Source organism: Galeopterus variegatus, unplaced genomic scaffold (genome assembly GCF_000696425.1).
Source record: "Galeopterus variegatus unplaced genomic scaffold, G_variegatus-3.0.2 Scaffold457, whole genome shotgun sequence".
Classification (NCBI taxonomy): Eukaryota; Metazoa; Chordata; class Mammalia; order Dermoptera; family Cynocephalidae; genus Galeopterus; species Galeopterus variegatus.
The window spans coordinates 443175-469237 of record NW_007726568.1 but is presented as its reverse complement, the minus strand read 5'-3'; the positions used below and the strand labels follow the sequence as shown (position 1 = coordinate 469237).

Here is a 26063-nt window from a genome sequence, read left to right as displayed (position 1 = left end):
TTTGTTTTTTTTTTGCTGGCCCTTTTTGTATCATAATTTTTCTATCATCAGGGAAAAAGAAAAAGCTGTTTTTTTTTTTTTTTTTTTTTTTTGCAGCTGGCCAGTACAGGCCAGCTGTCTATTTGGACACTTCGATTAATGTAATATTACAAGAAATTAACTGAATTGTGTGATTTAATTAAAGCTACAAAATAGTGAATGCTGAGGCATTTTTGTTAACATGTTTGTCAGATGAAGGAATACAGATATTTGGAGAGACTGGATGTTGAATAAAAGTAATAACTAAATTAGGCGAGAGACTTGAACCTTCAATACCACCCTCACATTAACACCTTTATATTCAAAACCATTGGGAATGTTGGAGGGGCTGGCTGGTTAGGTCAGTTGTTTAGAGCCAGTGCCATAACACCAAGGTCAAGGGTTCAGATTCCATACTGGCCAGCCGCCCCCACAGAAAAATAAAGAAATAAAAATAAAAATACAAGTTCCATTGAGAGTATTGGGAAGAACCTGAAGAATTAACTACACCAGACCTGTTATTGATTGACTCATTAGCAGCTGGCCAGTACAAGGATCAAGTCCTGGTGTTATCATCACCATGCTTTAATGAACTGAGCTAACTGGCCAGCCCAGATCTGTTATCTAATCTCAGAGTTTTGAATAAGTTTACAAGAAACCAGATACCAAATAAAATGTGTTAACATGCCTGGTAACTTGTTATAACTTTTGCATGGAAATAAACTTGTTTCATTCTTTTAATATTATATTATAAAAGAACCAGTTATCTTACCAACTGGTTCAGCATTTTTTAATTCTTAAAAAATATTTAATGTGTTATATTTAGGTTACAGAGTTGTTTATGGATAATAGAAATGAACTTGACCAGTGTAAATCTGACCTGCAACATAAGACACAGAAACTTGAAACCACTCAAAAACATTTGCAAGAAACTAAATTACAACTTGTTAGAGAAGTATATATCACATCAGCTTTGGAAAGTACTGAGGAGAAACTTCATGATGCTGCCAGCAAGGTTTGTCCTTTGTTTTGATTTGTATTCTCATTAAAGAGATTAAAGAATGGGTAGAAGTAACTTTCTTTGCTTAAGCTTTCATTGTGAGATTCTATTCATTCGCCTCAAATGATATTTCTGTCGATTTAAAAAACCTTTTACTACTTCATCCATATTTTCCTCAGTGGAGAGGATGATTCAAGAAAAAACTGCTTCTGGAGTTTTGAAAACAGAATATGAATTTATAGTGTATTTTGTGGACATTTAGAATAACGATGTGATGCTTTTCTTTGTGGTGATTATTGAACCTAATCAGTCATTAAGAATTTAGTACCTTTGGGCCGGCCCGTGGCTCACTCGGGAGAGTGCGGTGCTGATAACACCAAGGCCCCGGGTTCGGATCCCATATAGGGATGGCCGGTTCGCTCACTGGCTGAGCGTGGTGCTGACAACACCAAGTCAAGGGTTAGGATCCCCTTACCGGTCATCTTTTAAAAAAAAAAAAAAAAAAAAAGAATTTAGTACCTTCTATGATGGAAGATGTTGAAAGTATTTAATTTTTTTATTGAATATACTTTTGAGGAAATAGTAAAACATAGGAAAAAATTTGTGAGGAAGCATAATTACTTCAATAAATTGGCAAAATCAGTTTTCCTTGCATAGATGGCTAGGGAAGGGGAAATAAATATTCTTGGGCATCTGTTACTAGTTCTTGCCAGGAGAAATCCTTAGGTAGCACAGATATTTTTATTAGATTGCTTTTGTCATATCTGTCTTATCACATTTATTTTTAAAAATCTAATATAGTTGCTTAACACAGTTGAAGAAACTACAAAAGATGTATCTGGTCTCCATTCCAAACTGGATCGTAAGAAGGCAATTGACCAACACAATGCAGAAGCTCAGGAAATTTTTGGCAAAAACCTGAATAGTCTGTTTAATAATATGGAAGAATTAATTAAGGATAGCAGTTCAAAACAAAAGGCCATGCTAGAAGTTCACAAGACCTTGTTTGGTAAGTTCAAGCATTTCTAATTATTCTAGTATTTATGTGTTTAGTGGGAGGCTAATTTCAAAATTGATAATTTAATATTATAAAACAGTCAGGTGACAGTGTCATTAGTACCCTCCCCAACGCATACATTGTTCAGGCTAGAGATTAATGCTTTTACTGTCTTTGAGTTAAAACAAATCTTAGGGGTTTTTCCCTGTTTTCTGTAAAATAAGTTATGTTTATAAAATAACTAAGTGAATAAACACTAGAAGTAAAAGTCTTTATCCCTAAGTCTGGTTCATACTCCATAGGTATTACTGTTAAGTTTGTTGGGTCTCTTTCTAGAAATTTTCTGTGCATAAACATCCTGTAACTTTTTTTCTTTGGGGAATGTATATCTTGAAGGTTTGCTATATTGTCAGAATATGTGCATGTATCTTTTTTTAACCATTCCATTGTTGTTATCTCCCTTTAGAAGAAAACTCTTAAGTATTAGTTTATTTATTATGAAAATATTATCCTCATTATAGAAAATTTGGAAGATCCAGAAATGTAAACATAAAAAAATCACCTAGAGTATAGTTACTAAGCCGAACCACTATAAACTTTGGTATTGATTTCTAGTTTTTCTTTTCTCCTGTATACTCTTTTACTACCATAATACTGCATATTATTTTTAGTTAGAGATTAATTTTAGAATACTCTAATTCTTGGTTTACTATGAGTTGTAGTTATGGGTCTGATACACTTTACAGATATGTCAAGGGCTGGCTATAGAACACATATAACATATATTTAAAATATTTCCTTGCTTATGTAGAGCCAGTTCTTTTAAGCTTATTTGTTAATACAAATTCCACAATAAGGAATTGCCTACCCCTTTGAAGTTGCCCTAACTGTATTTAAGTATATTTATGTCAAAGTTTACCTCCTTATTTATTTTTTTTGTTACAGATAATCTGCTGTCTTCCAGTGTCTCTGCATTAGACACCATTACTACAACAGCACTTGGATCTCTCACGTTTATTCCAGAAAATGTGTTTACTCGTGTTTCTCAGATTTCTGATATGATATTAAAAGAACAGTCATTAGCAGCAGAAAGTAAAACTGTACTGCAGAAATTGATTGTTAGTAAATCTCTTAAAATATTTTTGAAGGGTTATATCTGATGTCTTCAAAAACAATGTGAACTGCTATTCTTTTATCTTAAGTCCTGCAAGACACAGTGATAGACATATTTCTGTGAGAGAGTACATTTATATTTTTAAAAACAAAATCTCTCCACTTTTTTTCCCCAGGAAGATTGGTTTCCAAACATATATAAGTATACTTTGAACCTTCTTTCACTCATATCTTGTAATGTTAAAAGTCGGAGTTATTAGTAAGCCTTCTAATGACTAAAGGGTAGTTTTAGCACCACATAAATTCAAGGGACTCCTGACTTGTTAGTTGCCCAGAGCAAGTCACTCTTTCCCCAAGGGTCCTGGAAAGGTCATGCTGATGTTACACTGACCCAGCCAGATGGGGATATTGGGTAGTTAATTTTTCCTTTTTTTTTTTTTTTTGTCTTTTTCCGTGTCCGGCAACGGATCGCAACCCTCAGTGTCGCCTCGTACCAGACCGGGACCGGCAACGGGATCGCAGCCCTCGGTGTTGCTCCCGCGCCTCGCTCAGCCAGTGAGCGGGAACCGGTCTGTATGTGGGATCCGAACCCTCCGCGGGAGCGCCGCCGCGCTTCCCAAGTGGCGCACTGTAGCAGTGCGCCACCGGGCTGGCCAATTGGGTAGTTAATTTTAAAACTACATTAATATCTAAGAGTAATAGTAATGCAAGAAAAATAGCATATCATTCTAGGAACACATATAACAGTTCTTGGGGTTAGATCTGTGTGGCCAAGCCCTTCTGGGGAGTGGGGGGCGCGGTTCCACAGTCCTATAGAAGCCACTCATCTAATTACACTTAACATTATCTCCTTCATACTTGATTTATGTATATTCTTTATTTTGTAATTGTATGGTTTATCTAGCAAGTTCTTGGCCATACCACTTATTTTATTTTCTTCCTTGTGCAGGCACTGTTCATCCCTTTTTGAGTTTTTCAGTATTTATGTATGTATGTATATATGTTTTTGTTTGGTGGCTTGCCAACATCGGGATCTGAACTCTGACCTTGATGTTATAGCACCACACTCTAACCAACTGAGCTAACCAGTTAGCCCAAGTTTTACAGCACTTATTAAACCCTTTTCAAGTAAATACTACAACCTCTGCCTAGATTCAGTGCATATATGACACTATTTGTTAGGTTTCTTCAGTTACCAAATTGGACAAAGTTAAAAGATGTTTTGTCAGCACTAACTTTTCAGAAATTGATTCATTCACTAAATGGTAGTCTGTATTTATTGATGCCTTCTTCATATCAAGCTAAAAACATTGTTTGAATCAAAAGAGATAATGACCGCTGCACTTACAGAATTCATTGAAATTAGTATGATAGCTCATTTTTCCAAAAGAATACCAGTAGCCTTTGCTTTGAAGTATTTACTAATTTGTTTCTATTATAGTTTCTCGCCCCTACCCTAGTGAAAGGAGCTTCGGTCAGGATTTTTTTCTTTTTTATAAAAATTCCCAATCTATACTACATTATCAGCTTCCCATATCCCTTGACAAGAACAACAGTCTTTACATATTATTCTGATATAATAGGATATAAGTCATTAGATCTTCAAAGTTCGGTACCTCTAGCCTAAAGCCTATTCTTTTTTTTTTTTTTTTAAAGATGACTGGTAAGAGGATCTCAACCCTTGGCTTGGTGTTGTCAACACCACGCTCAGCTAGTGAGCCAACCGGCCATCCCCATATAGGATCCGAACCCGTGGCCTTGGTGTTATCAGCACCGTACTCTCCCGAGTGAGCCACGGGCCCGCCTTATTCCATATTATTTAAATATGGAATTCAATTCAGAATTTTCTTCTTTTGTTAAACTCAGAAAGCCTATCTTATAAGATAGAAATGTATAAGACAGAAAATGGGTTTTCTTGAAGCCCACCCAAATATTCAATTTTTCTTTGAATTTAAGGTATTCTTGTATTTCATCACTGAAAGTTTTCCTGATCAAGATTATTCTAAAAATACTCCCAGTTTCCATATTCCATTTTTAAAAACCTATGATTAAAAAATATCTTTGATTAACCCTTGCTTGAAATTTATTTTGTTAAATATATTTGTAGATTTTTTTTTAAAGTTTCTTTGTTTGGAATTCTGAAATCTTATTAACTAATTGTCATTTTCCTCTCTTCTGAATTCTCCTGACTTCTGTTTCATTAGACTGTTAAGAATTTATTATACACTAAGAAACCATTTTCTGAATTACTGGAGGCAGAACTGACTTATGCTGAATATAAACTCTAGATGTACAGATATATCTCTGTAGGCTATAAGGAACAGAGAATGAAAACTTAGAATTTTAATGTGCCTCTTTAGTTACCAAAGTATTTAAGATATTATCATTTAACTAGCCAGTTTTATAGAAGTGAAATATTCTTTTTAAAGACCCATTTTTTATTTTTAAAACCAGAATGTGCTTAAGACTGACCTTCTAAGTTCACTGGAAACGATTTTATCCCCCACGGTGGTGTCTATATTGAAAATCAATAGTCAATTAAAGCATATTTTCAAGACATCATTGAAAGTGGCTGAAAAGGTAACAAGTGTTATGTTCTTAATGTCTCAAAATTGATGTGTTGTTTAAGAAAGAAACTAATTTTTTTTTTCCTTCAAAGATAGAAGATCAGAAAAAGGAAATGGATAATTTTCTCAGTATACTGTGTAACAATCTACACGAACTCCAAGAAAATACAGTCTCTTCCTTAGTAGAATCACAGAAGCTATGTGAAAACTTAACTGAAGACCTGAAGACAGTAAAGCAAACCCATTCACAGGTACCTTGTTTAGCTGACTTGAAAAGTGTAAAAAGGAAGTATTTTTATGACTGGATATGACTTGATAACCTATGTTACACAGTCTGAATACTATAAAACTAATTTAGAAACATGAAAATACCATAGCCACTGTGGCTTATAACAGTACTTAGTGCAAAATAATTGAGAATACTTCTCTTGATCAGTTAATATTTGAGGATTTGCAACATGTAGAACCCTATGCTGAAGCACAATAGAACAAACGAAACAGTCCTTTCCTCACACCAAGATGAAAGATGAATCTTGAGAAACATACTTTGAGGACAATGGTTATAACATTTATCTTTTTTTTTTTTTTTAAAGATGACCGGTAAGGGGATCTTAACCCTTGACTTGGTGATGTCAGCACCATGCCCAGCCAGTGAGCGAACCGGCCATCCCTACATGGGATCCAAACCCGGGGCCTTGGTGTTATCAGCACCGCACTCTCCCGAGTGAGCCACCGGGCCGGCCCAATGGTTATAACATTTAAAGTGAACATGTATCTACATTATAACTTGATAAGCTGTTTCTTTCTAGGATGATATGGATAGTTATCTTTCATAAATTAAGCCCTGCTTTCTCTTATTATATCTGTCTCATTGATGACAGACATTTAAATTGTAATAATAAAATTTTTAAATTTGTATTGATTGATTATAAATGTAATTCATGACTTATTTTCCTCCATGTAAGCAATTCCTCTAAACCATAATCTATAAATATCAGATATATGAAAAACAACTTTGGATATTTTAAGAGTTTAGTAATGAACATCAAACGTTTAATTAAGTGAGCCTATTACAACATGACAGAACTCTTTGGTCAGTAAAACTGTTGACACGATTTAGTGAGTAGTGAAGTGTTCTTTTTCTTTGGAAAGTAAGGGGGAAGGAATTGTTATCTTTGTCACTCAAAATGAGAGGGGGAAACACATCGAACATTTTTAGGTAAGAATTAAAGCAACTTCAAAATAAGATTATTAGTTTTTCTAATTGATAATTGTGAAACTTTTCAGAGAGAATTAGCTTCAGAAATTAGTAAAAATAATAGTTAATATTTATTGAGTAACTCACTGTGTATTTATTCCTCCCACCAATATAGGTACAGCTTCTATTACTAGCCCAGTTTTCTAAGGACGAAGCTGAGACCTCATGAGCATCTAACAGTATTTAGATCATCTTATAGATGGTGGTGGTGATTATATTGCCTGAAAGACATCCATTTTGGGGTGGCTCTTCTATGTTTTTTGGCAATTTCAAATTGCAGCAATTTCATATACCACTGCATAGGGTATTTGCCTTAAACATATCGAGAACATTTTAGGTATATGTATATTCTAAGGCCAGTCAACTTTTTTTATTTTAGCTGTTTTGACATGCTTAAAAATTGGTAGACCACTGTTTAAAACAAAACAAAATGAAACAGAAAACCTGATCTGAAAAGTATCTTAGCATGTATGGTTTGACTTCCCTATCTTTAAAGAGGCAAGTCCACTAAGTGAGCTATTCCTTAGGTTTTTCAGAACTTATAGTGAGCACTATTAAAACAATTATATACTTTGAACACATATGTAAATGTAATAAATCCGATAATACCCATATTATCTCCACTTTGAGACTAGTAAAAATACTGACAGACTTTATTCATAATCATAATGTTAGATATACATTGTCAGCTGATGTATTATTCAGAGATGTTGGCCAACCAAGAAAGTGAACAGTGAATAAGAATGCTGGATGCAGTTCAGCTCTTCCTTGGCCTTTAGTGTAGCCTTTTAATTTTGTGATGTAGCATGTTGTATACACTTATAAGAGCTTGTTTTTTTTTTTTTTTTTTTTTTTTTAAAAAAAATGACCGGGAAGGGGGTCTTAACCCTTGACTTGGTGTTGTCAGCACCACGCTCAGCCAGTGAGCGAACCGGCCATCCCTATATAGGATCCGAACCCACGGCCTTGGCGCTACCAGCGCCACACTCTCCGTTAAGATCCCCTTCCCGGTCATTTTTTTTAAAAAAAATGACCGGGAAGGGGGTCTTAACCCTTGACTTGGTGTTGTCAGCACCACGCTCAGCCAGTGAGCGAACCGGCCATCCCTATATGGGATCCGAACCCGGGGCCTTGGTGTTATTAGCACCACACTCTCCCGAGTGAGCCACGGGCCGGCCCAAGAGCTTGTTTTTAAAGATGTTAAATAAAAGCAAAGATAAGATTCTTCTTACATTTTATTACTATGACCCAACTAGGTTTTGTAAAATTTTTCAGCTCTGGTAATTGATAATATTTTTGGATTTTGGATTAATTTTCCCTTCTAGTAGTGTTATCAGTTAAAAAGCAACTGTGTATATATCTGTCGAAGTGGTTCTCAAAGACAATGTGACATCTGGGTATGTCTGATTAGATTTGAGGTGCACTGAAAGTAATTTGTTACTAACAGTTAAAGTAACAAAATTTGCTTCTTATTTACTTTAAAAAATAATTTTTTTTTTTTTTTGTGACCGGTAAGGGGATCGCAACCCTCACCCTCGGCACGGTGTCATCTGCACCACGCGGTGTCATCTGCACCACGCGGTGTCATCTGCACCATGCTCAGATAGTGAGCGTACCGGCCATCCCTATATAGGATCCGAACCCACGGCCTTGGCGCTACCAGCGCCACACTCTCCCGAGTGAGCCATGGGGCCGGCCCTATAATATTATCCTTTTAATAGCACTTCCACTGTTTTCCTCTATGGTAGGGAGGTGGAGTTAAAGATCTCTTGTCAGGAATTTGTATAATTCTTACCTATCAGTAATGTCTAGAAAAAATTTTAAGTGTTACAATTTCAAGTCTCTTCCTCTTCCCACACCTTTCTTACAGGAACTTTGCCAGTTAATCAATGTTTGGGCAGAGAGATTCTGTGCTTTGGAGGAAAAGTGTGAAAACATCCAGAAACCACTCGGTATTGTCCAAGAAAATACAGAGCAGTAAGCTATTTTTAAATTCTCTTAAACTTTTCTGGAAGTTTGAAATTATTTCAGAAGAAAAAGCTTCAAATAGTACAAATAATTTCTGTATACTTTCAACCAAATTTCTCATTTGTTAACTTTTATTATGTACGTGTGTATATGTGTATATATACATGCACATAAATATCTTTCTATTCCATATTTGTTCTCCCTTTTCAGACAGTGAGAAACCTGGCTCTCAACCACTGTATATTTTCTTATTTCCTCAATTTTAGAATACACATTTAGTAATTTCACTATTTCTTTTCTTTTCCTTTTTTTGCTGCTGGCTAGTATGGGGATTTGAACCCTTGACCTTGGTGTTACAAGTTGGCGCTCTAACCAACTGAACTAACTGGCTGGCCACTAATGTCGCAATTTCTAACACCTATCACTGATGAAAAATATGCGTACTAACTAGAGCAGGGTTTGACAAACTACGGCTGGATACTTGTTATTGTGAATAACTTCATTGGACATAGCCATGTCCATTTATTTTTGTGTTGCCTTTGGCTGTCTTTGGCTGCCTTAGCACTGCAATAGCAGAGTTGTCATTGCATCAAAGTCATTGCACCCTAAGCCTAAAATATTTGCTGATTCCTGCATTACAGTTTTTTTTTTTTTTGTCTTTTTTAATGTAGCTTTATATCCTCATTGTTTGCCAATCCCACATACTTATCATATACACCAGTCAGACCTATGTTTTCTAGGACTTTTATAATTTTATGTTTTACATTTAAATCTTTGATTGATTTAAAATGTTTTTATAACGAGATTTGTCAAGGTTCAATTTTTTTGCCTATGGATATTCTAAACTCATGAGAAGAAAGATATTCTATTATAATTACCCCTATTTTTGCCCATTTAATTGTTCCTTTCTGAAGTTCCAAGCTTTCTTCAGTGTGGAGGACTTCTTTTAGTCTTTAAGGCCACAAATACTGTTTTATTTTGTCTGAGAATGTCTTGATTTCCCCTTCATTCCTGAAAGATATTTTCACTCAATGTAAAATTTAGGGTTGACAGGTTTTTTTCTTTTAGTGATTGAAATGTTATTCCATTTTCTTCTGGCCTCCATGAGTTCAGATATCTGCTGTCATTCAAGTATTTGTTCCCCTATGGGCAATTTCTCTGCAGCTGCTTTCAAGATTTTTTTCTTTCTCTTTAGTTTTTTGAAAATTTATTATATTGTGTCTACTTAGGTATTTCTTTGAGTTTATCCTGTTTGGGGTTTGTTTAGCTTCTTGAATCTATATGCTTATGCCTTTCACCAAACTTGGGAAACTTTCACCTATTATTTCTTTGAATATTTTTCAGTCCCATACTCTTTCTCCTCTGCTTCTATGACTTTAATGACACAAATGTGAGATATTTTATTATGGTCCCTGAGGAGAGTGCTACTGTATATGAGGGTACTTCAAAAAGTTTGTGGAAAAATGTAATTAAAAGATAATGCAAATCTTTCCATGAACTTTTTGAAGTATCCTTTGTGTACATGTAGCACTGAGTCTTCCTGTCATCTTTAACCTACTGTTGAACCCATTCAGTGAGGTATTTTATTTTAGTTTTTGAATTTTGAATTTTCTAATTTTCATTTGCTTCTATTTTTCTCTTATATTTTTTGTTTCGTTGCTAAGATTTTTTTTTTTAGCAGTGTTTTAATTGCTTGTTGAAGTATTTTTATCATGGCTGCTTTAAAATCCTTGCTAGATAATTCCAGCATCCGAGTTTTCTCATTGTTGGTTTCTATTGATTGTCTTTCCTCATTCACCTTGTGATTTTGCTGGTTCTTGATATATTATGAGTGATTTTTTATTATATCTTAAACACTTTGTGTAATAAGATTCAGGATCCTCCTTCAGTCTTTTTTAGCAGAAATTTACCCTGTTTAATATGCAGGTCCTGGCCCCCTTTTGTGGGCTCTGGTTCCAATGACAATTTAATTTCCAGAGTCATTGCAGTGTTATTTTGGTATGCCTTGTTTGTGTGCTACCCATGTCAGAAAAATTTGTATTCCAGGCTGGCCCGTGGCTCACTCGGGAGAGTGTGGTGCTGATAACACCAAGGCCACGGGTTCGGATCCCATATAAGGATGGCCGGTTTGCTCACTGGGTGAGCGTGGTGCTGACAACACCAAGTCAAGGGTTAAGATCCCCTTACCAGTCATCTTTAAAAAAAAAAAGAAAGAAAAGAAAAATTTGTATTCCACTTCTGTTATGAAGTGTTCTATACATGTCAATTAGGTCAAGTTGATTGAGAGTGCTATTTAGGTCACCTATATCCTTACACTCAGTTCTGTATGCTCTTTGTTCTACAATTACTAAAAGAGGAGTGATGACATCTCCAACAATAATTGTAGATTTATCTATTTCTCTTGTCAGTTCTATCAGTTTTTGCCTCATGTATTTGATACTCTGTTGGGTGTTCACACATTTAGGATTGTTATGCCTCCTTGGAGAATTGATATTTGTTATTATGTAATTTCCCTTTTTGTCTGTGTTAATCTTTCTTCTTCTGAAGTCTACTTTGTCTGAAATTAATATAGGTACTCCAGCTTTCCTTTGATTGCTGTTTGCATGACATATCCTTCTCCATCCTTTTACTTTTGGCCTCAGTTTTCATATATATAAAGTGGGGTTTTTGTGGACTACATATAGTTAGGTTTTGCTTATTCATCCAATTTAATAATCTATGACTTTTAACCGATGCATTTAGATAATTCACATTTAAAATGAGTAATATAGTTGTATTAAAATTTACCATTTTGCTGTTTTCTATTTGTTGTATCATGTCATTTTTTTCCTCTTTTTTGCCTTTACTAATTTAAATTGAGCATTTTTATGTTTTCATTTTATTTCATCCATTACTTATTTATACTTATTTTTATTCTTAAAGTGGTTTTTCTAGGATTTACAGTATACATTTTTATTTTATTTTATTTATTTATTTTCCCATTTCTCTACAATATACATTTTTAAATCATTTGAATCCATGATCAAATACTTTGCTGTTTCATGTGTAATAAAAGGACCTTATGTTAGTATATTCCCATTTCTTCCTTCCCATGTCTGTGTCATTATTTTCATATATTTCACTTTTATGTATGCTGTATATACCTGATACATTGTTACTCTAATTGCTTTATCTACTTCTTTTTTATTTATTTATTTATTTATTTTTAAAAGATGACCGGTAAGGGGATCTTAACCCTTGACTTGGTGTTGTCAGCACCACGCTCAGGCAGTGAGCGAACCGGCCATCCCTATATGGGATCTGAACCCGTGGCCTTGGTGTTATCAGCACCGCACTCTACCGAGTGAGCCACAGGCCAGCCCATCTACTTCTTTTTTTTTTTTTAATGTGACTACCAGAAAATTTTAAATTACATTTGTGGCTCACATTATATTTCTGTTGATCAGTGATGCTCTTCTAGTTATCACTTATTTTTACTAAGCTCTATGATCTATTGTTTTAACCCTGTTGTTGATCCTATTCATTACACTATGTTATATTGTGAACTCTGTCTAGATTTTAAATTTAGGGGATATTTTCCCACTTTTTATTCCTAGTATCTAGATTGATTGTTTTTTGGACCCTTCTATAGCTTTAGAGGGAATACTAGCATAGGATTGAAGTGGGAAGTGTCTTCCTGACATTAATTGTCTACACAGTGTTTCTCAGTGTGGGCCAGGATCTCTGTATCAGTCACCCAAGAACCTAGGTGATGTTTATGTAGACTGAACATACTGCCTTTGGCATTTTTTGTCATGGTTTATAGTTACTTTGACTAAATCTCATTATCCCACTAGGTAGTGAGTTCCTTGAGGGTCACTTATGTTGATAGTGTCCAAGTTTAGCAGTTAAATTTCTTTTCCTTTTTCAGTCATTTCCACTTAATTTGTAGGTAAACTTTGGTTTTTAACATGTTTACTTACTCATTTGGTTTACTCACGTGGTGTACCATCTAGTGGTAACAGAGGGTAACTTTCATTCCCCAACGTTTAACTCTGGTCCTGGGAAGTGGCTTTGAATGCTATTATAGGGAAGAGAGAAGGAAATCATCAATGAATTTTAAATGTATATTCTAACTGACATTAGTTTTATATCAAGTTTATATTAAATTGTACTATATTTGCTATATATATAATTTGTCACATCTCAATATAATTTTCTTTTAATTATTATGAGGCTGTATAGTTGACTTTTTAAAAAATAACATTTGTAATGTTTTTGATTATTTTATGTCATAGGCAAAGGAAACTGTTTAATAACAGAATGACTGACTGATTGACCATCTTAGGGACTAGTCCAGAGGCTGTAGGAGATGCCCTTGAGTAACATAATTTAGTAGGAGGAATAAAACAAGGAGACAAATTTCATCTTAATAACTGTATAGTTAAATACTGTATAAGGTACAAAGGAAAGCATCGTTACATGGAGGGCTGAGAAAGGTTTCATGAGAAAAGACGACCTTTCATAGATCATTTAATGGCAGATGTGATTTCAATCTGCTGTGAAGAGACACTGGCCAAAGCATCCATTCTCAATGTAGAAGATTCATGAAGAGAATGGGCTCTGGAGCTAGACTGCCTACATTCAAATCTGCCAACTAAGAGCTATGTGATCTTGGGAAGTTGTTATCTTTTGAGTCTGTTTTCCATTTCAACAATGTTATTCTCTTTCCCTATAGGAAATCTAAGGACATAATCAACAAAACAACTTTTCACAGTAAAAAACTTTGTGCTGATTTTGATGGCTTGTCACAGGAACTCAGACATTTTAACCAAGAAGGTACCAAATTGGTTGAAGAGTCTGTGAAATACTATGATAAACTCAATAGCAACCTGGAAAAAATATCTCAAGAGACTGAACAGAGGTGTGAGTCTCTCAACACAAGCACAGTTTATTCTTCTGAACAGTGGGTGTCTTGCTTAAATAAAAGGGAAGAGGAACTTCACAACTTATTGGAGGTAATAACTTTGTAACTGGAACCTACTGTGGGAGAATAGTGATAATCAGAAAATTAAATATTCTTGGCTAAGAATTGGTTTCCAAAAAATTGTATTTTAACATGTAATGAATGACTTAAACTTTTTAGTATGATACTTGGTATGCTTATACATGATCTTGTTTCATGCTTTGACATTATATGTCTTCTAGATCTCAAAGTTAATTTAACATTTGTCCAATTTCTGTCCTGTATCTATCCTTGGTTTTTGACTTGTTAGTTTCTTCAGGGAAGGGCACCCTGTCCTTTAACATTTAATACTTTACACTTATATATGCTTTTTACATTTCTCCAGATACATTCAAATGTCTTATTGCTTTAGGTATTTAAGATATTATTCTCGTGGCTCAAAGGATACTTGATAGGTTTATGGGTTTGCTTGAACTTAATACTTGCACGAGCCTTTGGTTTTTACTTTCTGTGCAATAAAAGGATTTTACTAACATTCTCAGGTACTAAGTACAAAGAATTTAAGTATTTTAAGCTATGTAAGCTGTTTTTACTGAAAGGAACCAGAGTTCATGGAGAAATAGCTAATTTCAGGTTGGAGGCAGGAAATGAACAAGATATGAGTCTAGAGACCTTGTCATACCAGAGAGTAAGGAAGCTATTAAAGATTACTGGGGTTGTGTCAAAAGAACTCAGTAGCCAACCTGATGGCACTCCACAAGTTCAAAGATGGTATAATTTGAGCATCAAAAAAATAATGGCTATTGTAGATTAATACACATCAAATATATTAAAACTCATGAATTCATAAAAATTTCATAGGTCTCCTTTGTATCGTGCTAGGGAAGCAATGCATAAAAACTGGTAAATAAAGAGAAGCAATATAGCATCCATTTGTCTTTCCTGAAAGAACCATATCTTGGTTTAGCAGGGTAATTGATGAAGAAAAGTGTTAGAATCACAGCTAATAAGATAGAAAAGGAATGATAGAAAGAGAATGTCACCATTTTTCAAGCCCTAATGAAGTAACCCCTATGGACATTAATGACTGCATAACCTGTTTGACCAAAAGCTGATGGGTACTTTATAATTAATAGATAACCACACCTGGACCCACTGATTAATCTTAACATGAAAGCACACAGGCCTTATGTGTTTTCAGTACCACCTATGAAATATTCTTGGCAAAAAATTAAACCTGAATTAGATCAAGTCTTTAGATCTAATCAGTTTAGAGAAAATGCAGAGGACAGATAAATGTATGAAAATAGAGCATAGAGGTGCAATTGATCAGTTCCAGAATTTGAGACATTCAGTAGGGTGAAGACCTGGTTTCTTCAATAACAAAAATTTTTCACAAGGAAAAGAATGTGAGGAAGGGTAACCTATAGATCAAAAGAGACTTAAAACTAGAGGGCCTTCAGTCCTAGTTTGCCTGAGAGAGTCCTTATTTACATCTGTTGTATTGGGGTAGTTATTAAGAATGGGCCCTTTCACTCTGAAAAGTGTCCAAGTTTGGATAATAAATTATATAGTTACCTCTTAAGATCTGTCAATGAAATCTAATGATGAATTTAGGTTCAAAAAAACCAATTGCGAAAAATATTTGAGTCAATTTGCGAAATTTGAACACTGACTAGACATTTGATATGAAGGAATAAATGTTAAACATTTTAGATGTGATAGTGGTCTTAAAATGCTCTTAACTCTCAGAGATATTTGCTGAAGTAAACAAGTGAAATAATACAGAATTTGCTTCAAAATAATCCTGGGTCCAAGGAAGAGTAAGTGGCCAATCTTGTTTCCTTTTCCCCCATGTATTGGCAAATGTCGAGGCTGGATAATGGATAGAAGGGGGTTAATTATGCTGTTCTCTCTACTTTTGTATGTTTTAAAAACTCTTATTATGGAAAATTTCAGGGTAAGGGAAATTGATATATTGAATAAAGCACTGCCAACTTTAATTTTAGTAATGAAAGCTTGTTTCATTTACAGGTTGTAAACCAATATTGTGAGGCTTCAAGTTCAGAGATCACTGAAAAATTAAGTGGACACAAAGCAGCTAATGAGAACCAGCATAACATTTTTCTTGATCAGATAACTATTGATGAAGAAAAATTGTTAACACAAAATCTAGAACTTAAAGAAACTATACAAACTGGTTTGACTAAGCTTAATTGCTTTCTGCAGCAGGATCTGAAACTGGATATCCCAACAGGTAAAAGGAAAATAGAATTATTATGTTTTTTGAAGGGCTGGCCAGTTAGCTCACTTGGGAGATTGTGTTGCTGATGACACCAAGGTCAAGAGTTCAGATCCCCATACCAGCCAGTCACTTAAAAAAATTTTTTTTTTTGAAGTTGAATTCAGTCCTATACAGTGATGTTCAGCAAATCTGCCTGATGATAGGAATTTACCATCTCACTGTGATCAACTCAAGTATGGAAAAATTGAACCCCAAAATAGCTTTAACCAAGCATTAAATGTCATGATATAGATGATATATACTCCTAGAAATCTGGATATCACGATTCAGTAAAATTTCACAAACATTCAGGGAACTGCCTTTGTTAAGGGAGGACATTTTATTTTTTTTATTTTTTATTTTTTATTTTTTTTCCTTTTTGTCTTTTTTCGTGACCGGCAACGGATCGCAACCCTCAGTGTCGCGCCCGTACCGGACCGGGACCGGCAACGGGATCACAACCCTCGGTGTTGCACCCGCAACCTCGCTCAGCCAGTGAGCGGCTGGTCTGTATGTGGGATCCGAACCCTCGGCGGGAGCGCCACCACACTCACAAGCGGCGCACTGTAGCAGTGCGCCACCGGGCCGGCCCAAGGGAGGACATTTTAAAAACAAAAATAAAACTGACTAACAATCTACCTAGCCCCGTTTGTAAAAGGACATTTTAATACCAAAAATGTTGGAGGGATGTAATTGACTAAATCTAATTTAATGTAAAGTACACCACATTGTGCATTTTGTTATGTATCTCTCTTATTTTGTCATGGAATGTTAGCATTTAGGAATCACCAATTTGAGAGTTCAGAAATGGCAAAAATTGGTGTAGGCTATAATGATTCAGAGAGGCCTTTATGGAAGAGGTTAATGAGTTGTTTTACACAGGATGAGTAATTGGGTTATTCACTGGATGTGGTGATGGCTGCATACCTTTAAATTCACTAAAAATCATTGTGTTCTATGTGCAAAATGAGTGAATTTTATGGTATATAAATTATACCTCAAAGCGGTTTTTTTTTTTTTTTTTAAAGCAGTTATAAAAGGAGATGGTGCTAAAGAATGTTGGTTTATTTTTCACCAAGAGACCTGTACGTCCACTTTTCAATGAAATTAGGAATGTAAACGTTGAGTGAAAAGGCAAGTGCCTTTGTAAATTATGAGGGCATGATCTCATTATAAAGAAATGTAACTGGTTAATATTTAACCACCACGTCAAATTTATAATGAAATGATTACTCCTGTCAAAGTACAGTCATGCATCACTTGATGGGGATATGTTCTGAGAAGTGCACCGTTAGGCAATTTCGTTGCTGTGGAAACATCACAGAGTGTACTTACATGAGTCTCCACGGTATAGCATATTACACATCTAGGCTATATGGGATAGCCTATTGCTCTTCAGCTACAAGCTGATACAACATGTTACTGTACTGAATACTGTAGGCAAATGTAATACAACAGCAAGTATTTTTGTATCCAAACATAGAAAAACTGTAGTAAAAATACAGTATAAAAGATAAAAAATGGTACACCTGTATAGGACACTTACCATGAATGGAACTTGCAGGACTGGAAGCTGCTCTGGGTGAGTCAGTGAGTGAGTGGTGAGTGAATGTGAAGGCCTAGGACATTACTGTACACACTGTAGACTTGATAAACACTGTACACTTAGGCTACGTGAAATTTATTAAAAAATTATTTTTCTTCAATGATAAATTAACCTTAGCTTATTGTACCTTTTTAAATTTATAAACGTTTAAATTTTAACTTTTTGACTCTTTTGTAATAACAGTTTGAAATACAAATATATTATATAGTTGCACAAAAATATTTTCTTACGTCCTTATTCTATAAGTTTTTTCCTATTGTTAAAATTTTTTATTTTTTACTTTGTAAATGTGTTTGTTAAAAACTAAGACATGAAGATACACATTAGCCTAGGCCTACATAGGGTCAGAATCATCAATATCACTGTCTTCCAGTCTCACTGGAAGGTCTTCAGGGGCAACAACACACATGGAATTGTCATTGCCTATGATAACAGTGCCTTCCTCTGGAATACCTCCAGAAGGACCTGCCTGAGGCTCTTGAAGAGCTGTCACTCTCTTTAGTAATACATCCATGTGGTTCGCTTGTTTGTTTCTTTTTTTCAATCATAGATTTGTTTACAAGCGGATAATGCTCCATGAACAAAACCTTTAAGTGTTGGGTCCATGTTTACAAACTTTTAAAGGAGCTTGTTGAAGTCTGCAAAAGCTTCTGCTAAACCCTTTACTGTGAATTTTCTTGGGGGGATTTTTCAGTTCCATTATAATCATATGGGACCACCATTATATATGTGGTCTGTGGTTGACCAAAACATCATTATATGTCGCATGACTATAATCATCCTGGGAAAACGGTACTCCTATTCCAATAATGTTGCCATTTCTCAGAACACTCTAGAACTTTTTTAAAGCCTACAACACATCTTGTGTACATCCAGAAATGGAAACTTCATCTTTTGAAGGTAGGATGAATCTTGAAAATAGTCAAGTCAATTTAAGTTCAGTTGTCAAATTAGAAAATAAGAGTTGCAAGCAATATGTGCCTGACAGGTAACAAAACTGATTTTCATTTATGGTAATCATTATATTTTGGGAGAACAAGACTCATTTGTAAGTATAAGTTTTAGCTTTTTTTTTTTTTTTTTTTTTTTTTTTTTTTTTTTTTTTTTTTTTTAATTGTCTTTTGTCTTTTTTCCGCGTCCGACAACGGATCGCAACCCTCAGTGTTGCCCCCGTACCGGACCGGGGACCGGCAACGGGATCGCAACCCTCGGTGTTGCTCCCGCGCCTCGCTCAGCCAGTGAGCGGGAACCGGTCTGCATGTGGGATCCGAACCCTCAGGCGGGAGCGCCGCCGCGCTTCCCAAGCGGCGCACTATCCAGTGCGCCACCGGGCCGGCCCGAAGTTTTAGCATATTTTTAAAAAAATCTTATTTATATCCCAAGCTTAAATTTTTCTCTTTTATCTAATGTCCACTAAAGGTACGACACCACAGAGGAAAAATTATTTATACCCATCAACACTAATGAGAACTGAACCACGTGAACAGCTCCTTGATCAATTGAAAAGGAAACAGCCTGAGCTCTTAATGATGCTAAACTGTTCAGAAAACAAAAAAGAAGAGACCAGTCAGGTAAAATTTATAGCGTTATCATTTTATTTATTTATTTTGTGTGTGTGGCTGGCTAGTACAGGGATCCAAACCCTTGACTCTGGTGTTACAAAGGCTGTGCTTTAACCAGCTGAGCTAACCGGCCAGCCAACACTGTCATTTTAGAACTCGCCTATAAACTGTGAATGTGATTGAGTTCATGTGAAGAATTTTACTCTGCCCTTCAATCCTATCCTGCCTCTCATTTGATTATAGTTGCCTGACTCTTAAGCCAGTTTCTTTCAATGTTATCAGTTTTGAAATTATTAGATTAGCAGGTAGCCGATATTTATATTATGCTTGTTACATGCCAGACACTGTATGCTTGTTACATATATATTAACTCAGTTCTCTTAACAACCCTATGAAGTAGATGCTAGTTCTATCCCCATTTTATATATGAGGAAATTAAGAATTGCTTTGTTCCAGGTCACAAAGATGGAGTTGCAATTAGAACCTAGACAATCAAGCTTACAATCTATGCTCTTAACTGCAGTAATTATAGAGAAGTTGGGAAATTAGAAAGTAACAAAGAAGAAAATTAAAAAATAAGCTGTAATTCAGGCTGGCCAGTTAGCTCAGTTGGTTAGAGTGTGGTGTTACAGTACCAAGGTCAAAGGTTTGGATCCTCGTACTGTCCAGCTGCCAAAAAATGGTAAATAGTAAATTGTAATCCCATTATTCTGAGATTACCACTTTTAACATTTTAGTACAGGAACTTTTATATAAAAACATATTAGGAATTATTTTAATTTGTAGACTTTCTACTAATTTTGTTGAGGTTTAACTTTGATACAATGAGCATTATGTTATATTCAGAGAAGAAAACTGCCTTTATTTTTGTGGTGATTTTTAAGCATTTGGACTTAGTCACTCACGCAGCTTCTTATTTTTAGGACATGGATATAGAAAATGCAGTTCAGGGGCAATATGATGAAGAACCTCTGAGTCAAGACCCATCTGTAGATGCTAATGTGGACTGTTTGTCAAGTGGCGGGGTTCCGTTTTTCCAGGTACCTGATTATATCACATCACATAACCCTTCCACAGCTGATCTTAGTCAGTCATTTACTATTCGATATAAAGGTATTTGTTCTTGGTGAGCAGAATAACAAAAATCTTTCAGTCATTCTTTTGAGATGTCTTGTTAACTTTTCCAGTTGAAATTATTTACACAAATCTGATATTGATAAGGGGTTTTCTGTAGGATAAATACAGGCAAATTTTTACTTCATCTACATCCTTAGTAATCTTTAGCTTTAAATAAAAAAATTTTTTTAATCTCCTTTCTGCTTCCTATATGCTCAGAACAGATACTGAGAGCAGACATTTTTCTCTTCCCTCTACCTTTGACATAGAAGTCCTGGAGCCTATATCTGCCCATAATCAGACTTTGAAGACTAAGGGGCTTAAAAGATTGAGAGACTGAGGGCTGCTTAGGTTATATTAGTGATCTCCTGCCTGAGGCTCTTGTTAACTCTTCCCCCATGTTTCCTGAGCTCCTTGTCTGCTCTGATCCTATGCAATTAAATCCTTTTACTTCTCCTACCCCCTTTTTGACACTGGGAGCACAACACGGTAAACTGCCTAGTATCATGTTCTCTACTTTGAAGATATGAGCCTAGACAGAGTGTGTAAGTAAGAATTTCCTTATGGAGGACATTGATGTCTACATTTTATAGTTGGAGAACTGCTTCTGATATGTGTGTGATTGTGCCTATTTCAGTAGACTTGCAAGTCTTTCCCTCAAGGTTTAAAGATTCTCCATCCCTGACTAAACCTGTTAAGTTCTAGCTCATATTCTCTTAAATTCTTCTGTCTACCTCAGAGTAATTTTATCCCTAAATTCTTCCTACCTTTTGCTTTATTCTTTACTATTAGAGAACTGTAAATATATTTCTTTCAGTTTTTCATTCCTCTCTCCTATCTTAGAAAACTAGGAAGAGGGACAAAGATAAGTAAAACTTAGTGACCACATAATCTCTGGTCAGAAATCCTTTCATTATTATTGTTTGTGGCATTTTGAAGGCTAGTCTTAGTGACTCAGCTTTGGCAAGGAAGTCCCTACAGTACCAGAAAAGATTTGGGATTAGGTTTTAGACCTTCATCTGAAGTCCAGAAATGATCTTTTCCCTGATAACAGTCTGATGTAGAGAATTTCTTTGGGTTTAAAACGTTAGAAGTTGGTTTATGAGTTGTCTCAGCATTGATGAATGTGCGCACACTGAATGTTATCAGTCTCTTAAAGTTCTCTATGGATAAATAGGAGAACTCCAATGAATACAACTCCCAAATGAGAAACAATGAAATAAGTTTTTAAAAATAAGATAACTTACGATTTTAGAAAATAAGGTAAACAAAAGTGTCTTAAGGTAGCCCATATACCAGCTTCTCTGCATAAAATAGAATTTGCTTTTTTAGCATGATAGCAAATCTTTGTTTCTCTAGAGCAGGGTTTCTCAACAGTAGCATTATTCACATTTTAAAATGGATAATTATCTGTTGTGGTGTGGTGGCTATCCTGTGGATTGTACAGTGTTTAGCAGCATCCTTGGCTTTTACTCACTAGAAGCCAGTAGCACTTTCTAGTTGTAACAACCAAATATGTCTTCAAACATTGCTAAATGTCCCATGGGGTACAAAATCACTCCCTCTTGAAAACCACTGTGCTACAGTAAAATCTGTAATTATGTCTTAGAAAATTAATATTTCTTTCACCATGCGCCTTCCAGTAGTGGTAAAATAAAGCATTCACCTCTACTTTCCGAACAAGTAGTTGTCTTAAATTTGTGCTGAACCTTTTCTGAAGTTTCGTACACTTCAGTTTTCTTGCCTATAACCCAGAGAACTTTGAAAATAAGAGAATAGCTAATATGTATCAAATGTTATTTTATATTAACTTAATTTCTCCCCTTAAATCCACAGCATAAAAAATCACATGGAAAAGATAAAGAAAACAGAGGCATTAATCCAGTGGAGCGGTCTAAAGTGGAAGAAACAACAGAGCACTCTGTTACAAAGAGCAGATTACCTCTACGAGCCCAGATAAACCTTTAGTTAACTTGATGATTGGGAATTTTATTTTTAAGAAAAATTAAAAATAAAACATGAAGCCCCAGAACTTGAGCCTGGTATATAGATTAGAAAAGAATAAAATATATCAAGGCAGTACTGTAAATTTAGTTGAATTTAATATTTACCCATTTCTCTGTCATCCCTATAGTTCACAGAGTATGAAGTTGGGTTTCAATTGGAATTTGCATTGAGTAAATATATATTTCTAGTTTTTCATATAAAATAGTCTTTTTATAATAAATGAAAAGTATTTTTCTTATATATTACTAAGTAGCAAATATATAGCAACTGTACTGTTGTTCTAGGCTTGAGCTTACATAGGTGAATATCACCAACACTGAGCCTGGAAAGGACCATCTCATTTCTTTTCTTGCCCTGACTTAATTCTGTATTTGCTTGCCTCCTTCCTAGGCTTTCCTATTTTGCCTTCTCCTCAGCTCACTTTCTCCCTCTTTATTTGTTACCAGCCCATTTGTAAAGCAACAAAAAGGTATCCTTTCTTATGAGATAGCCAGAATTTTACCTAGAAATCTTTAATGCTTTTCAGTGGTTATCTCTAAAATCACTGTCAACAATAAACATAATCCTAGAAGTATCCATCCCTTCAGTATTTTTAATTTGTTACCCCCAACAGTGAAAATATTTCATTCCTTTATGAGGTCTAACACATTAGCCCCCATAGAATTCACAAAAAGCCAACATCTCCAGAGTATAAATTGCTATTATGGGAGAAATACCTAGAGCACTGATTAATGGCAGTGTGGAGCCAGGCTAAAGGCCTGTGTCTTTCAGAGAAGATCACAATGATTTAAGGACTTTTTGAAACTACCAGTTATGACTATAATTTATATTCTTTTTTTACCTGATGAAACTTTTTGTTGTTTCTTGTTTGTATATAATAAAACATGTATATATGTATCTTTTTCTCTATTGAAATCTTAACCCTTAGAAGGGCCGTGGCATTTTTGATCTAGCAACCATGCTTCTGGAAGTTGAGATTTTTCAGCATGAAGAACCACAGCACTTGAAGAAATGTGTGCAAAGAATAAATTTTGTGTCCACATCAAGTTTGTGTATAAATTTTAGAAAGATTTGACTTTGATAGCTAAGTAAAAACCAAACGCTATTGGGGAATTAGAAAATATGCTACTTCATGGAACTAAATTTACCTTGCAGAAGTACTAATTATCTTAATAAAAATAATGGATATAATTTCTCTGCAAAATCAGATGTCAACATAAGCTATGGATAATACCTAATAAACTTTCCTTGGTAAATCCATGATTAATAAGTTTGGTTTCTACATTAACTTGCTTGCCCCATAATTTCTTATCTGACAATGGGTATGTTTACAAAATTAAGCAAGCTGTCTTAAAATTCCTAATGTAAATGTCGACACAGGTACCACTGAGGAAAAAGTGTTCAGGCTTTCGGTCACACTCCAAGGAGCTATACCTCAGATATAAGATTAATGAGAAATTGACCATCACACAGCCTGAAGTCCAGCTTTAAGTTATCTCATTTCTTGACCGTTTTAAAGTTATCTGGGAATGCTAATGAAACTAATATAACTGCCTGACAGAAGCAAAAATAAATCTCCAGAGAAATTTAACATCCAGAGCCATAAATTAGCTCTACAAATATTCATATGCAAATTCAGAACTTCAGAAAATAACCAAGAGTGGCATCAGCAAAAATGGCAGTGTGTGTAGCTTCAAGGTCCTGTTGCTTCACAGAAACATTAAAAAATCAAGCAAAAACATGTGAAACAACTTTGTCAGAACTAGAAAATAGTCAAAAGTTTACAGCCACCAAGCACGCTATATCAAGAAAATGGCAATGCAAAAACTGTTTTACTTGCTCTTTCCTCATTCCCGTTCCCAGCTCTGCAGCAGTCTTGAAGACTGGCAGCCCACGTTGTTAGCATGGGGGCCTGGTCCCCATTTCCTAGGGAGCATAGAGACCTTATTCTCAAAAGTTTGTTCTAACCTGTCTGGGGGTAACCTGCTTTTGTTTCATCTAACTCAGGACTCAATCAGGGTGGAAAGGTGGCAGGCATTTCTCAAAAATATTGTAAGGCAAACAACCCGTTGCCACCTGGGGCAAAAAATTACAGTTAAGATAAACAAAGGAGTGCCTAAAACCTGAGAGGAAAAGCAACAGTGAATCTCTTAGGGAAACCAGGTAATTCAAAAGTACCCATGTGTACTGGGGAATTTAGGAAGCCATGCACAGCCCAGGGCAGGTTGCACACTTAGAAAAGACCTGAGAAGACCCTAAGCTTCCAGCTCTGGATGATCTCTAGGCTCAACACAACAGAAAGTGAAGGCTAAGGCAGATTTAAAATGGCCTAGCTAGCCGGTGTGACGCCCCGAGGGACGGTCTGGGGGCTAGCTGGCTGCAAGGTGCGACGGCGAGACCGGCCGGGAAGATGCCAGTGGCAGTGATGGTGGAAAGTGCCTTCAGTTTCAAAAAGCTGCTGGATCAGTAAGAGAACCAAGAGCTCGAGGCTCCTGGAGGAATTGCTACACCCCCAGTGTATGGTCAGCTTCTAGCTTTGTATTTGCTCCATAATGACATGAATAGTGCAAGATGTCTTTGGAAAGGAATACCTCCTGCTATAACATCTGCCAATTCTGAACTTGGGGAAATTTGGTCAGTAGGACAAAGAATCTGGCAGAGAGATTTCCCTGGGATTTACACAACCATCAGTGCTCACCAGTGGTCTGAGACAGTCCAGCCAATCATGGAAGCATTGACAGATGCGACGAGGAGACGGGACTTTGCCCTGGTCTCTCAAGCATACACCTCGATAGTCGCTGATGACTTTGCAGCCTTTGTTGGACTTCCTGTAGAAGAGGCTGTGAAAGGTATATTGGAACAAGGATGGCAAGCCGACTCCACCACCAGGATGGTTCTGCCCAGAAAGCCAGTTGCAGGGGCCCTGGATGTTTCTTTTAACAGGTTTATTCCCTTATCAGAACCTGTGCCAGTTCCCCCAATCCCCAACGAACAGCAGTTAGCCAGACTGACTGACTGTGTGGCTTTCCTTGAAAACTGATTTCTCATTCTGAGTTCAAGATCCCACCATCAGAATCCTGTATACTGACAAATATAGATACGTAAAATTTTTATTTTCAATTTATTGGATGGATTAAGCACCTCAGCATTCCTTAGCGAGTATGTGATAAAATACATATATAATATAAAGCATATTATATATATATTTTGTCCTTAAACATTATGCTGAGTAGTTGTCGAAATAATTCTCATTTTGTGCAAAATTTAATAATTTGGATGGAGCCCGTCAGTATTGGGCAGTTAGTTTATATTCCCTGGTGACTCAGAACGTAATCTCCCCTGCTTCCTGTGGAACAGTGGTTGTCAGCTGTCCTTCCCTGCCCCAGCACACACCACATCCCACCTGCACCACTGGTTGATAGTTGTAGTGATTCATTGGAGGTTGAAGGAGGACTTAAAATTCAGGGTAGAACCTGAATTGCTGCTATTGTGATGCACCCTCTTTGCAGAACATGCTCTCTTTTCTCCCCACCTCCTGAGAATCACTAGTGTGGAACACAGAAGCATAGCTGAGAAACAAGTAGACGTTGCTTTAGTAAACCACTTAGTTAACTTTAGATGT

General features: G+C 35.8%; 1 protein-coding gene and 1 pseudogene across 1 annotated transcript in view; both read left to right on the top strand.

Annotated features, from left to right (window-relative positions):
* The window catches only part of KIF11 (kinesin family member 11), a 51097-nt gene extending 27424 nt beyond the window's left edge, over positions 1-23673 (top strand). Inside the window, exons 12-22 of the mRNA XM_008568993.1 lie at positions 845-1033; positions 1820-2027; positions 2961-3133; positions 5583-5708; positions 5788-5946; positions 8824-8930; positions 13639-13918; positions 15901-16123; positions 19176-19327; positions 20242-20358; positions 22271-23673. Of these exons, the coding sequence (XP_008567215.1) occupies positions 845-1033; positions 1820-2027; positions 2961-3133; positions 5583-5708; positions 5788-5946; positions 8824-8930; positions 13639-13918; positions 15901-16123; positions 19176-19327; positions 20242-20358; positions 22271-22402 (1866 nt within the window). The 3' untranslated portion in view covers positions 22403-23673. The remainder of the gene's footprint in view (positions 1-844; positions 1034-1819; positions 2028-2960; positions 3134-5582; positions 5709-5787; positions 5947-8823; positions 8931-13638; positions 13919-15900; positions 16124-19175; positions 19328-20241; positions 20359-22270) is intronic.
* Positions 23674-24851: 1178 nt separating this feature from the next.
* On the top strand, positions 24852-25481 carry LOC103587517 (annotated as a pseudogene).
* Positions 25482-26063: the final 582 nt, after the last annotated feature.